This window comes from Saccopteryx leptura, chromosome 3, assembly GCF_036850995.1.
Source record: "Saccopteryx leptura isolate mSacLep1 chromosome 3, mSacLep1_pri_phased_curated, whole genome shotgun sequence".
NCBI classification, from domain to species: Eukaryota; Metazoa; Chordata; class Mammalia; order Chiroptera; family Emballonuridae; genus Saccopteryx; species Saccopteryx leptura.
The window spans coordinates 10,032,572-10,046,651 of NC_089505.1; the positions used below are offsets into that span (position 1 = coordinate 10,032,572).

Genomic DNA, 14,080 nt, shown 5'->3' on the forward strand with positions numbered 1-14,080 from the left:
ATCTGAATTCTTATTTACCTATGTGACCTTCATACCTTAATTTTTTTTTTCTATTGATTTGAGAGAAAGAGAAGAAGAAAGAGAAAAAGAGAGGAAGAAAAAGCATTAACTTATTTCACTTAGTTGTGCACTCATTCATTGATTGTTTCTTGTACGTGACCAGGATTCAAACCCAGGACCTCAGCGTGCTAGGATGATGCTCTATCCACTGAGCAACCCAGCCAGGGCCTATTCATACTTTAATTATAAAGCTAAACGCTAAAATGGACACAGAGCATTCTTTATAAAGAGCTTCCTAACAAATCCAAGTACTATACCACACTACCCTAGAGTACTGCCATTGATAAAATACCCAGAGTTCTGAGGTAATACACAGGTTGTGAAAGAGAGAGGGAAAAATTTAACCAGAATCAAAATGCAAGGCTATTGTAAGCCAATTTTTACATTTAGTTTAGTTTAAAAATACTTTTTGATGGAAATTACATAGTTTTCTTTTCATTAGTATAAACATCTAATACCAACATCAACAAAATTTAATTTTAACTAGAAATCTGCTGTCAGGCTCAGGAATGACACCTTATTGGACAGGGAATGGTCTTTGAGGACATGCCAAACAGCTTACAGGGGTCTCACTGACAAAGGAATGATTACTCCTATTATTATCTTAAATTCCAAACATTATAATTATTTTGTTTGATACCTGACCTAACTACATGCATACAGAAATACTTTTTATTTTTTAGTTCCATCAAAATAACCTTTTCACGTAATAAAAGGAACTGTTATTTCCAAACATGTGATGGGACGCTGCTATTTGAACCCCCCAGGACGGGCAGGGGCTCCAGGAAGCGTCCCCCGCCTCAGGGCCGAGAGCCGAGGCCGTGCTGTCCTCTGCCAACCCCACGGTCAGGTTACCTTGTGAGCGCCAATGATGTCTGGGAAGCAGCCGAGGAAGCCTTTGTACTCGTGGTTACATTCCATCAGGAAGTGCAGGTCTTTCTTGGGCTGCAACGAGACGCAGGGCTGTTACTGGCAGAGGACTCAGACAATCCAGGACAAGGAGGCTTGTATCTGAGGACGGACGAGCCAAGCCCTCTGGGCACTACATTAAGTCACTGAGTGCTCAGCATGCCGTCTAGTTTTCCTACAAGAAAATAACCCCAGACTACTATGCCCTCAACCACAGGCTGTAAACAAAATGGTAAAACATCAGATCATTTTTTAGCTGGTTGGGAAAATTGGCTACTTTGACGTTGCTCAAAATATAACACCATGAAGAAAATACAGGACTGCATGTTTACATATAAGGAAATGAGATGTTATAGTTTAATGTCTAAACTTTAGCAGAGAATATAAAGGTATTATTTAAAAATCTAGTAATCATTGAGACAATTTTAACACTTTCCATTTTCTTGAATTATAATTTTTAATAGCTATGCTATGCACAATTCTAAAAGTTAATCTGTTTTATAAGTATCAGGAGGGCAGTGAGTGACATGAGTGTGTATCCACAGGTACGTGTGCCCACATGCTTTAAAAAGTTATCTGAAAAACTTTTTTGATTTAGAACAACTTAGATGATTAGTCCCCTTACAGGAACTTATTTCTGTTCTCTGCAAAAGAGAAGTGAGACTCCGACCAACGCCATGTCCTGTAGCAGAGATGCACTCACGCTGGGATCGGAGCGCAGGCCTCTCTTTAGGAGGCGTGGGATCCTGAGCTCCTGACAGGTGAGTGCCTTACAAGGTTGGCGCCACCGTCGCCATTTTCCAGATGAGGACACTGAGGCTAAGTAAGAGTCTACAGGGGACCCGAGCAGTGCTCCTTCCTGGACATACTGATCCCTGAGGGCTAATGACAGATCTGAGCCCTCAACATAAGGTATTGTGTTAGATTTCTCGATGACAACTTCATCCATCACTTAGCTTAACATAAGAATCACTGTTACCAAATGTAATTAACAAAGATACACAGGAATAGGAAAGAAGAGGGTATCCATTTGGAAAGTTTGTCTTAAATGCGATTTTAAAGGAAATATGCAGATTCAGAGGCATCAAATCTTAATTGGAATTGTGTGGCTATGTTAATACCTGCTCTGCCACGAGGCTGGCGATTTCTTCATAGGTCTTGCCTGCTTCTGTTATTGCATCGTTCAGATCTGTTTCACCTGAAAGTCATCACTGTCATCAGTGGTTCAAAGTCACACTGTCTTTTCATTCCTTTTATTTAAACATTATAGAAAAACTCAAACTTTACAACACTAGGCAGTACAGGGAATCCCCAGTTGCCAGCACCTGTCTCCCAACTCACAGCTCAGGGGCAGTGTTCCCACCTGTGCCATCCACTCCCACCTCCCCTTTCATGGCCACGTAACCTGTCTCCCAACTCACAGCTCAGGGGCAGTGTTCCCACCTGTGCCATCCACTCCCATCTCCCCTTTCATGGCCACGTAACCTGTCTCCCAACTCACAGCTCAGGGGCAGTGTTCCCACCTGTGCCATCCACTCCCACCTCCCCTTTCATGGCCACGTAACCTGTCTCCCAACTCACAGCTCAGGGGCAGTGTTCCCACCTGTGCCATCCACTCCCACCTCCCCTTTCATGGCCACGTAACCTGTCTCCCAACTCACAGCTCAGGGGCAGTATTCCCACCTGTGCCTTCCACTCCCACCTCCCCTTTCACGGCCACGTAACCTATCTCCCGACTCACAGCTCAGGGGCAGTGTTTCCCACCTGTGCCATCCACTCCTACCTCCCCTTTCATGGCCACGTAACATCTCATCCACAAGCGTTCCCCAGAAGACAAGGATATCATAACACAATTAAGACAACTGTCCCTGATGTAAGCTTCGGTCAGTGGGCAGCTTTCTGGAGTCTCACGTTAGCAGCTTGAATCAGGATGTGGAAGCATTCACATGGCCTAAAGCTGGTGTGTTTCTGACATCTATAGGTTCCTTCGCCCTGTTCCTCTGTTTTCTCACAACATTTCTTTCTGGGGGGTGTGCTGGAGAAAGCAGGCCACTTGCACTGCAGCCATGGCCTGGGTGCTGCCCACTGTCTCGGCTGTGGTAACACAGTCCTCTGTTCCAGGGCTGTTCTTTACACTAGTGGTCAGACCCAGAGGCTTGCCTGGGTTCAGACGACACACGTTCTAGCTACTTGTATTTTGTGTGATCACTGCCTAGGTCTTCACGTCAGAATGAGTGTGCAAAAGCGGTGCCATTCTACTTCTACCACTCTTTATTAGCTGAGGTACTTCTATAAGAAAAACCTTCCTTTATCAACCTTTTGGTTACCTTGAGGTGTAAGAATAGGAAAAGCAGGTTAAATGCTTAATTCTTCCTCTTTGCAGTTTTCAGAATTGTGAGCTGACACCTAACCACGCTTCAAAGGTAGAGGAGACTAACGTTTCTTGAAGTACCACTGGATTCAGCAGGGTTTAAACACACTGGATATGCATCATTTCAGAGAATGAAGTGCAATTATTATTTGCACTAATGCTCAAATCTTTTCTTCATCAGCGGAAGTCTCTTCAGATTGGTATCCGAGTTCTTTTGCTAAACAGAAACCTGGTTCGTTCTGGTGGAACGTGGTGCTGACTAGTGCTTCTTCTGCTGGATTGGATCTAGGTCTTTTCAGAACAGAGCAAAGCAATCTAATATTTTTAAAAGAGGAAAACACACGTGGGCTCATACTGGTGTCTCCAATTCAAATTAGAGCAACAGTGTTTTTCTGAATATATCTTAAAACTTTTGATTTTTATCTCTTATTTAAAAATATTAGTGTTAACAACAGTAACACAATTATGTATCTGCTCTACCTTACAACATGTAAAGTAATTTTAGAAGTTTTGAAACAATAACAATACTATACTGCTAACCACGATTACTGGAAACAATTAGAATCTTTTGCAGTCTTGTACACCGCAGGTCTGCTCAGAGGATGTGCTGTCAGAATGCAGTGTTTTAGAGTGATCTGAAGTTACTCCTCTCTATGTGGCTATGCCTTCGTCTTTATGTATGAAGTCATTTGTTTTAGTTTGCTTTTGCTTTTTAGGAATTTTTTTTAAACATTCTGACTTAAGATTTGTTTTCTAATAATTACGCAGAATGTTCACACAGTTCCAAAGTGAAATCTTCCCAAAAAAGATACGATGAGAAGTCTAGCTCCTATACCTCTTCCTTCCTCTATAGATAGCTATTAAACTTTTTTATCAATTGTATCTCCATGGTAACGAGAATATGAAGTGCTTCACGGACTTGTGCAGGGGCCAGGCTGACAGTCTCTGTACTGTTGCAGTGTTAGTCCATGTACTGTTAAAAGGAGCCTGGAGAGTTATATTTAATACAGTCTGAGACACCCTTAGAGACAGAAAACATCTACGTTATTGCAGGACCGAGGCAGCAGCACACTGTTGTCTGTAAGCAAAGGGAGGTGTGGTGAGCCAGTGCTCCTCGATGCTGACCTTCATTTTACTCGACATGGAAGAGACCAGTCAATGGGGACTTGAATTCTTACATGGGAGGCCCCAAGTCTTAAACTTTAGTGACACTAATTTCTTACTCCTGAAAATATTCAAACACTGACATTCAAATACCTATGTTCACTGGGTATCAGGATAAACTCCCTGGTGAATGTACAAATTCTATCATTTCTCTGTAAATGATGGGACACACTCAAATTTAACAGGTGCCGCTCACCAGACAATACTTTTCCTTCCTACCTGCTCCATAGGCCAAATTAAAAATATAAACCAAAATATAAAGCAAACAGCTAATTTGTTCTTATAAGTGTTATCAATATAAACATCCAATGAAACTGGAATAGCTCAGGTAAGATATATAAACAATTAGGGATTATGAAGAGAATTAAGGCAACATGAATTTGTTAGAAAGTGTTCCTGCAGATGACCTTGATGGGATCTGGCCTTTGTAACAGGAAGACCTGATCTGACTTCAGTCTGGCAGAGATGAAAGCAGGGCAGAATGCTACATATAACAGTCTCCTGTTTTATTAAAACAGAAGAGCTATGCAAATACAGGTAAAAACGCTAAAGAAAATACAAACAACAATCCTTCATTCTTCTCAAAAGGAAGGATGTGAGGCTGTAAACATCCCGAGAGGAGTGAGCCCCGTCAATCTGAGTCGGTGTCAGGCTGCTGACCTGCAGAGGCCCCGTCTGCAGAGCCTGAGAAGGGGGTCTGTCTGGAAAGAGCGCTCAGGCTCAGGTCAGGCTGCTGACCTGCAGAGGCCCCATCTGCAGAGCCTGAGAAGGGGGTCTGTCTGGAAAGAGCGCTCAGGCTCAGGTCAGGCTGCTGACCTGCAGAGGCCCCGTCTGCAGAGCCTGAGAAGGGGGTCTGTCTGGAAAGAGCGCTCAGGCTCAGGTCAGGCTGCTGACCTGCAGAGGCCCCGTCTGCAGAGCCTGAGAGGGGGGTCCGTCTGGAAAGAGCGCTCAGGCTCAGGAATGAACAGAGACAGACATACCTTGGTAACCACTGGAACTGAACACTGCTGCTAAACTCTGCAAGGCCTTTCCTATCTTCTGATATTCCTTGGGTAATGCTGCGAGAGAAAAAGAAATTCTCAACTCATCTCCCGAGCAAACCGAAGTGGGATTCAACTACTTTCTAAAAGTGATAACTTTTATAATAATAGAAATTTGAAGTGATTCAAAATAGTCTATATTCTTTCATAAAATGATTATTTTTTTTCAATTAATGATTGTTTTTTTCAGTTTGTAACTAACCATTTGTTCAATTCGTGATGGATGCTACTATTAACAACCCACCCTGCCCACATTCCCATTCACCGAGGGCAATCAAAGTGGACCGGCCACTGAGAAGATGGCTCCTAGTGCACAGAGCGCTCCCACACCCTCACAGCCCCTCTGCCAGAGGCCCACACCCCTCCGCGCCATGGGTGAGGACCGTAAGGCTCAGATAAGTAAACTGACGTGCCCAGGGTCACGTGGCCGACGAACGGTGGTTCTGCCACTTCTGACTCCAATGACATGGCTTCCCCACTCTGTTATGTATGTATGAGCAACAGTTGTTCTCAAAACCAAACAACAACAAAATAAAACAAAACCAAAGCAGTAAGGCAGTGGAGCCGCACAGGGCCAGGGAGACGGGGTTGAGTTTCTCATCTGGATAAGAAAAGGGGAACTGGCGCTGGCCGGGGCTCTGTGATGGAGCACTGGCCGGGCGTATGGATGTCCCGGGTTGATTCCCAGTCAGGGCTGTCCACAGGAGAAGCGAAACCAGGCAGATTTGTTATTAGGGCCACAGAAGAGTTTACAGCTAAAATGCATTATTCTAAAAATGAAATGACTTCATCTGTATTTTAGAAAAGTGTCACTTCCCAAGGCTGGAAACAGAGCAGCTGCCTGGGCCGCACCTGTGCCCATCCTCCCTCAGGCTCAGCAGGGTCTGCCCACGGGCACACGGGTGCTCCACCGGGTTCACTGGTGTGCGCTACGTGGCAGGGAGAGGCCGCTCCGTGCGAGGCAGGCCCGGCTTTTCTCTGCAAAGGGCAGACAGTGAGCCTGCCGGGCACCGCGGCCCAGGTTTCCATGGCGCCTCCTCCGCTCTGCCACCGTGCCACAAAGTAGGCACAGACGTGCGTCAGCGGGGGTGGCTGTGCTCCTACAACAGCGGGCGGCCGGCCTGATGTGGCCAAGAGGGGGTCGGGGCTGGGACAACACATCTCAGAATTGCTATGAACTCTGCCAGGCTATTTTATGCAAATGTGCTAACTCACCCACGGTCACTCCACATTCAGGTTCTTGTTCATTAATTCCTTTTTTATGTTAAAGTGAGAGGAGGAAAAGCAGAGAAACAGATTCCCACATGTGCCCAACCAGGATGCACCTGGCAAGCCCCCTATAGGGCCATGCTCTGCCCAGCGAGGACCATTGCTCTGTTGCTTGGCAAAATTGTTTTCTTACTTCAAAGTCTGATTCTTTCCCATTGTTTAAAGGAAAAATACCACTTTTAAAAAAATCTTGCCCTGGTTGGTTGGCTCAGCAGTAGAGCTCTGGCCGAGGGTGTGGCTATCTGAGGTTCAGTTCCTGGTCAGGGCACACAGGAGAAGCGCCATCTGCTTCTCCACCCCTCCCCCTCTTCCTTCTTTCTCTCTCTCTTCCCCTCCCACAGCCATGGCTCGGTTGGAGCGAGCTGGCCCTGGGAGCTGAGGATGGCTCTGTGGCCTCGCCTCAGGTGCTGGAATGACTCAGTTGTTGAGCAACAGAACAGTGGCCCCAGATGGGCAGAGCAACGCCCCCTTAGAGGGCTTGCTGGGTAGATCCTGGTTGGGGTGCATGCAGGAGTCTGTCTCTCTGTCTCCCTGCTTCTCACTTAAGAAAAAACAAATCTTTACAAAAACAGATAATTTAACCTCTTTCCTATGCTGAGTACCAAAGTATTAATATAACTTAGAAGTGGGGATGTATTACCTTTATAATTCAAAGTAAAGCCATTTTTATTTTTAAAAAATAGCTGGACAACCAGTACTCCCGTGGTTCTAGTGACAGACTAGCAGGACCTCGCTCCTGAAATGAACACAGGTGAGCAGTAACTGGAGCTCGGAGGCCTGGGGTTTCTCTATGGGACTTGGAAGGCTGTACTGGCAACAGGGCAGGATGGGCGTGAGGGGAGGAACTGCCGGCCCCTGCAGCAGGCAGGCAGACGTGTCTGGTGAACGCCACTGCTGTGCAGCCCGCCTCGGAGCCCTCTGGCCCTGGGGCGGCACAGGGCGGACGCGCGGCCAGACCCCACACCTGGGCTGTCTGACAGCTCGGCAGCACGAGCTGGGGAAGCTGGGAAACATGGTTCTGCAGAACGACAGCCCACAAACAAAGAAAGGTGAGGGGACACCAAGTCTCGAGGACCTGAGAACAACAAGAAGGAAGGGGAAGCAATGGCCGACACGCCCCCTTCCCTCCGCAATGCACCTCGTCTGACCCATCTAACGTTTTCTACCAATTACACTGCTTTTTCCTAAACATCAGGGCATTAGTCAAATCAATGTCTTACCAAGGGATGAAGATTAAAAAGTAAAATCATGAGGCTGAAAATAACAAGCATTCTCTAAACATGCAGAAAAGATTAATTTCCACACATTACAAAACCCCAAACAACTGGAAATATTTAAGCAAACATGGTAGGGGTTTTGGGTTTTTTATGAGTTTGAACTGGTTTTGTTTGAGCTCACTGCCCACCGCGTAACTTGGGTTGAGGAGTGAGGTTTGTGGACGAGCGACGGGAAGGACAGGGCTCAGGGCGCAGACACAAGTCCGCGGGAGCCGCCGGTCCCCCGGGGCGCCGTCGGGCACTCACGTCCTGTGCACCGCTTCCAGTGCTCCTGGCCCACCGTCAGCAGCTCCTTCACGCCGTCGTCCATGGCTTTGGTGAACTTTCCGACTGCGTCACACTTCTGTTCTCTGCGGGTGAAAGCACGAGAGGTGTGTCCTGGGTGTAGCTACCAAGTGTCCTGTTGGGGGAGGAGGTGGACCCCCACCTGGTCGGGAGACACACCACACGTGACCTACAGGCACTTGTCTTCTTGTATTGTAACAACCGCCCTTTGAGTACATTAGCCTTAGAATCAAGCTTGATTCAGGTTTTTAAAGAACTACTTAGAAATGTGTCCTTTGTATTTTTATTCTGCTTCCTTTCCCCCTCAATTCCTTGTGAATGTTAAATAAAATTATTTTAAAGTAAACAAAAATCCTCTTTTCTTTTTTTTGTATTTTTCTGAAGTTGGAAACGGAGAGGCAGTCAGACAGACTCTGGCATGCCCACCAGGGGGCGATGCTCTGCTGCAACCAGAGCCACTCTAGCGCCTGAGGCAGAGGCCACAGAGCCATCCTCAGCGCCCGGGCCATCTTTGCTCCAATGGAGCCTCGGCTGCAGGAGGGGAAGAGAGAGACAGAGAGGAAGGAGAGGGGGAGGGGTGGAGAAGCAGATGGGCACTTCTCCTGTGTGCCCTGGCCGGGAATCAAACTCGGGACTCCTGTACGCCAGGCAGACGCTCTACCGCCGAGCTAACCAGCCAGGGCCCTCTTTTCTTGAATATCTCATTTAGTGAAATTCAATCACAGACCCAATAACATGGGTTGCTCCTGGTAGGTGCACACTCTTTCTGACAGTGAGTCACAGAAAATAACCTGGACGCACAGCCCCCAAAGGCCGCCACTGTTACCTGGTGCGCCACAGGAATTTTTAAAACACGAAATACCTGACTATTTGGTCAGGGGCACTGACCTCTTTTTCCTTAAGACTGTTCTAAAAATGACAACAGTCAGCACAGCAATAGCTGTTCAGTGTGAATGAATCAAAATTATACCTAGTTTTTTTTGTCAGACTGGCAAAATCATATATGTTTTGGTGTGCTGCACAACTGCAGTAATTAGTGCACATGTGCCAAGAGGTGACAGAGGTTGACAATCGCTGATCTAAGCTGTACTGAACGGGTCAGTTCTTTAAGGATGTAAAGAGTATCTACCAACCTGAAAAAAAAATCAAAACACACTCTTTAAAAAGATTATAAACGAGAATGCACAGTGTGAGGCCGTTTTTGTTTAGACAACCTTCCCTTTAGATGCATACGTACAAGGGGTGTGGAGAAGACTACAGACGGAGACCAAGACATCACCGTTGGTTTTCTCTCGGGGTGGTTAGAAGAGTGTGTGTATGTGATTTTTTTCCTTGTCTATATTTTTGGTAACATGTTAGCAATAATTTTATGAGAAAAATCTTTTTTAAATAAAATAAACCCCAAGATTTTTTATTTAGTTCTTATATAGAAAAGGAACTACTTCAGCTTTTCCACCAAGCCTATGTCAAGAAGAGATGATCACAGGCAATAGAGGAAGAACTCAGTAGAGCAGGTCCGAGGTTGGGTCCTTCAAGGCAGCGTTCAAAGAGCGCTCTGCCGCAGACGGGGATGTGGGTGTGAGCTGGCTCTGGCCGCGCTCTCCTCCCTGCACTGGAAGAAGCTGCCCACACTCTCTCACCTCCCTGCCAACCACTGTGCCAGCTCTGCACTCCCTGACTCCCAGGGAAAGGGAAGCAGCCTACTCTGATGCTCCTGTGCTCCGGGACGCCTCCTTGTGTCTACCACGAGCGGCCGCAGGCAGACCTGTGAGCGGAGGAGGGGCGCAGCTGAGAAGGCAAGTTTGGCAGAATCGCTTACATTTCTATTAGGTCCAAGTCGGGGGCCTCTGGTTCCATGGTGGAGAATATCATCACTCCCACCAGCTCGTCTTTCTCGGCCTTCCTCTTCCCCGTTTTCCATTCCTGTAATGCGAGCGTCTGAGTTAAACCGAGAGCAGGTACAAACTGGTCTTTCAACATCCCCGAGCGGAACTGGCTCCCGGCTCAGCTCCGTCTTCCTGATTCTCAGGAAGCAGCTGCCCTGCCTCACTGTCAGCACCAGGGGCCAGTGCGCCCACATATCTGGATGTGAGCTCCTCCGGCCTGGTGCCCAGCGCCAGGCAAGCACACCTCTTCGAACCGAGTCCGGCCGAGGGCGGGGCTTCAGCCCTTCTGCGTTCCCAGCAGCTACCAGTGCAGGCACAGCGAGTATAAACACAGCCTACGAATTCCACAAGTGCCTCAAAATTCTAGGTTGCTTGGTTCTAAAAAAGGTTAAAGCTCTTTAAAATGAGATAAGCTAGGAACCAATATTATGAGCTAGCATTAAAAATACACACACACACAGAACATAAATACACATCCACATAGAAAAGTGGATGTGTTCTTGCCAGAGTAAGAACAGCCTATGCAAGGAACTCGCATGAAGTGTGACTCCGCCAGGATCGAGAGGAGAGGGCGCCTTCCAGACGCCTGCTCGGGTCCCTTCCCAAACACTACCCTTTCCTCCTCCTCAAGATAACCGCCACCCTCTCCTCTAAGGTTCTCGTCTCCTCACTTTTCCTTCAGTTTACCACTAAGCATGAGTCCCTGATTCAGTGTCGCTAGTTTCCTTTACACCAGCCAAGAGCTCTAGACTGTGCAGTCTTTGTGTCAGGCTTCTCTGGCTCAACCTGTGCGTAGGAGCTGCGTTCACATCGTCGTCAGCTGTACGAGGTTCCCTTGTCCGAATGTCCCCCACTTACTTTTCCATCCTAAGACTAAGAGTCGCCTCTGGCTGAGGCCACGTTGTGAATGAAGCTGCTATGTCTATGTCTCTGGAGATACATACGTATCTGTGTGCATTTCTGTTAGGTAGGACCTAGGAGTGGGAAACTGCCCCACTATGAAACTGTTTCCAAACTGCTCTTCCCAGTTTTCCCGCCCACCAGCAGTGAGAGTCCCTGCAACTCCGTCTCACCAAGACACCTGCTGTGGCCACACTCCCCAATTTCAGCCTCTCTGGTGAGGATGCAGTGGTACCCACTGTGGTTTTAATTTGTATTTTCTTGAATACTACTGAAGTATTTTTTTTTTTTTTGTATTTTTCTCAACTTGGAAACGGGAGGCAGTCAGACTCCCGCATGCGCCCGACCAGGATCCACCCGGCACGCCCACCAGGGGGCGATGCTCTGCCCATCTGGGGCACCACTCCGTTGCAACCAGAGCCATTCTAGCACCTGAGGCAGAGGCCACAGAGCCATCCTCAGCGCCCGGGCCATCTTTGCTCCAATGGAGCCCTGGATGTGGGAGGGGAAGAGAGAGACAGAGAGGAAGGAGAGGGGAAGGGGTGGAGAAGCAGATGGGCACTTCTCCTGTGTGCCCTGGCCGGGGATCAAACCCGGGACTCCCACACACCAGGCCGACGCTCTACCACTGAGCCAACCAGCCAAGGCCCAGAAACCCTTTTCTACTCTAGAAGAACATTCTCCCATGTTACCTCCTAGAAGCTGTATTGTGTTCACTTTCACATTTAGACCTGAGAATCATCTGGAATTGATTCTTTAAAAACCTTTATACAATGGTATAGAGAAAAGTACAATAATTCCCTACAGACTCAGCCCTCGACAATTATCAACATTGTGCCACCTGACCAGGTGGTGGCTCAGTGGATAGAGCATAAAACTGGGATGCAGAGGACCCAGGTTTGAAACCCTGAGGTCACCGGCTTAAGTGTGGGCTCATCTGGCTTGAGCACAAGCTCATCAGTTTGAGCATGGGATATAGACATGACCCCATGGTTGCTGGCTTGAGCCCAGAGGTTGCTGGCTTGCAGCCCAAGGTCACTGGCTTGAGCAAGGGGTCATTGCCTTGGCTGTAGCCCCCTGGTCAAGGCACATATGAGAAAGCAGTCAGTGAACAACTAAGGAGCTGCAGCAAAGAATTGATGCTTCTCATCTCTCTCCCTTCCTGTCTGTCCCTCTCTAAAAAACAAAACAAAACAAAAAAAACTTGCCAATTTTATTTTCTCTTTTCCATTCTACCTGTTTTTCTTGCTTATTTAAATGGAAATTTCAGATGCATCATTTCACCTATAAATACTAGGCTAAATATCTTTACCAGATAAGGCCATGTTTTAAAAACATTACCCAATACCAACATCAACCCTAACAAGACCAACAGTACATAATTATAATACCTTGTTCCCCAGTGGTGCCACTTGATGGACTCCGTCCCCCACTGTCCTCAGCACCGTCTGTGTCACACGTCAGGCCTCCATGCTGTCCTGTCGTGCTGCCTATCTTTATGCACTATCTTGCTTTTGAAATCCCTCAGCGTCACAGCGAGTCTTCACGCCCCAAAGCCCCCCCCCCCCTCACTCTTTCAAGAGCAGCTCGGCTCCTCTTGGTGCTTTGTTTTCCTGCACATGACGGCCCCACCGTTATTCAACCCGTGAGAGATGATGTTGGACAATTTATTTCAGTCTTTTTCACAACAATGTTTCATGGTTTTTATGAAGATCTTTTGCAATTTTTCTTGTATTTACTCCCAGATATTGGGTATTTTTTACGCTATTGTAAATGACAGGTTTTTCAACTTTCATTTTTTGTTTATTGCCAATATATAAATATGCAATGTCATGTATCCAGGTATCCTACCAACCACTTATTTCTAATAGTTTTTCTGTAGATTCATTGGAATTTTCTGTTACTATTGACCACAGACATCACAGTTTTTAGTGATTACCTAGTTTTATACTGTCACTTAGCAGGTGATGGGACTGTGTCCTAAACAGTTTAAACGCCTGGCTAAGATCACAGAAGAGGTTATAGGCACAGCCAAGACTAGAACTCTAGGGCCCGGACCCCTTTTTTCTTTTATATCACTTTTATGGGAAGTTGGTCAATCTTTGACAGTGACAGGCTTAAGACCCTCCCCAAAACCCAAAAGCCAAAATCTAGATTAGATTACTATTTTTTTTTTTTTTTTTACATAGAGACAGGGTCAGAGAGAGGGATAGATAGGGACAGACAGACAGGAACGAAGAGAGAGATGAGAAGCATCAATCATTAGTTTTTCGTTGTGACACCTTAGTTGTTCAGTGATTGCTTTCTCATATGTGCCTTGACCATGGGCCTTCAGCAGGCCAAGTAACCCCTTGCTCAAGCCAGCAACCTTGGGTTCAAGCCGGTGAGCCTCACTCAAACCAAATGAGCCCGCACTCAAGCTGGCAACCTTGGGGTCTCGAACCTCGATCCTTCCGCATCCCAGTCCAATGCTCTATCCACTGCGCCACCGCCTGGTCAGACTAGATTACTATTTTTTTTTTTTTTTTGTATTTTTCTGAAGCTGGAAACGGGGAGAGACAGTCAGACAGACTCCCGCATGCGCCCGACCGGGATCCACCCGGCACGCCCACCAGGGGAGATGCTCTGCCCACCAGGGGGCGATGCTCTGCCCCTCCGGGGTGTCGCTCTGCCGCGACCAGAGCCACTCTAGCGCCTGGGGCAGAGGCCAAGGAGCCATCCCCAGCGCCCGGGCCATCTTTGCTCCAATGGAGCCTTGGCTGTGGGAGGGGAAGAGAGAGATAGAGAGGAAGGGGGTGGGTGGAGAAGCAAATGGGCGCTTCTCCCGTGTGCCCTGGCCAGGAATCGAACCCGGGTCCCCCGCACGCCAGGCCGACACTCTACCGCTGAGTCAACCGGCCAGGGCCTAGATTACTATTT

At 47.4% G+C, this 14,080-nt stretch overlaps 1 protein-coding gene across 1 annotated transcript in view; it reads right to left on the bottom strand.

Annotated features, from left to right (window-relative positions):
* SNX9 (sorting nexin 9) overlaps positions 1–14,080 on the bottom strand; it is a 97,201-nt gene that overhangs the window by 12,004 nt on the left and 71,117 nt on the right. The window contains exons 11-15 of the mRNA XM_066372939.1: positions 10,195–10,298; positions 8,337–8,440; positions 5,485–5,562; positions 2,091–2,167; positions 916–1,005 (exon numbers count right to left, since the gene is read on the bottom strand). Coding sequence (XP_066229036.1) covers positions 916–1,005; positions 2,091–2,167; positions 5,485–5,562; positions 8,337–8,440; positions 10,195–10,298 — 453 coding nt within the window. The remainder of the gene's footprint in view (positions 1–915; positions 1,006–2,090; positions 2,168–5,484; positions 5,563–8,336; positions 8,441–10,194; positions 10,299–14,080) is intronic.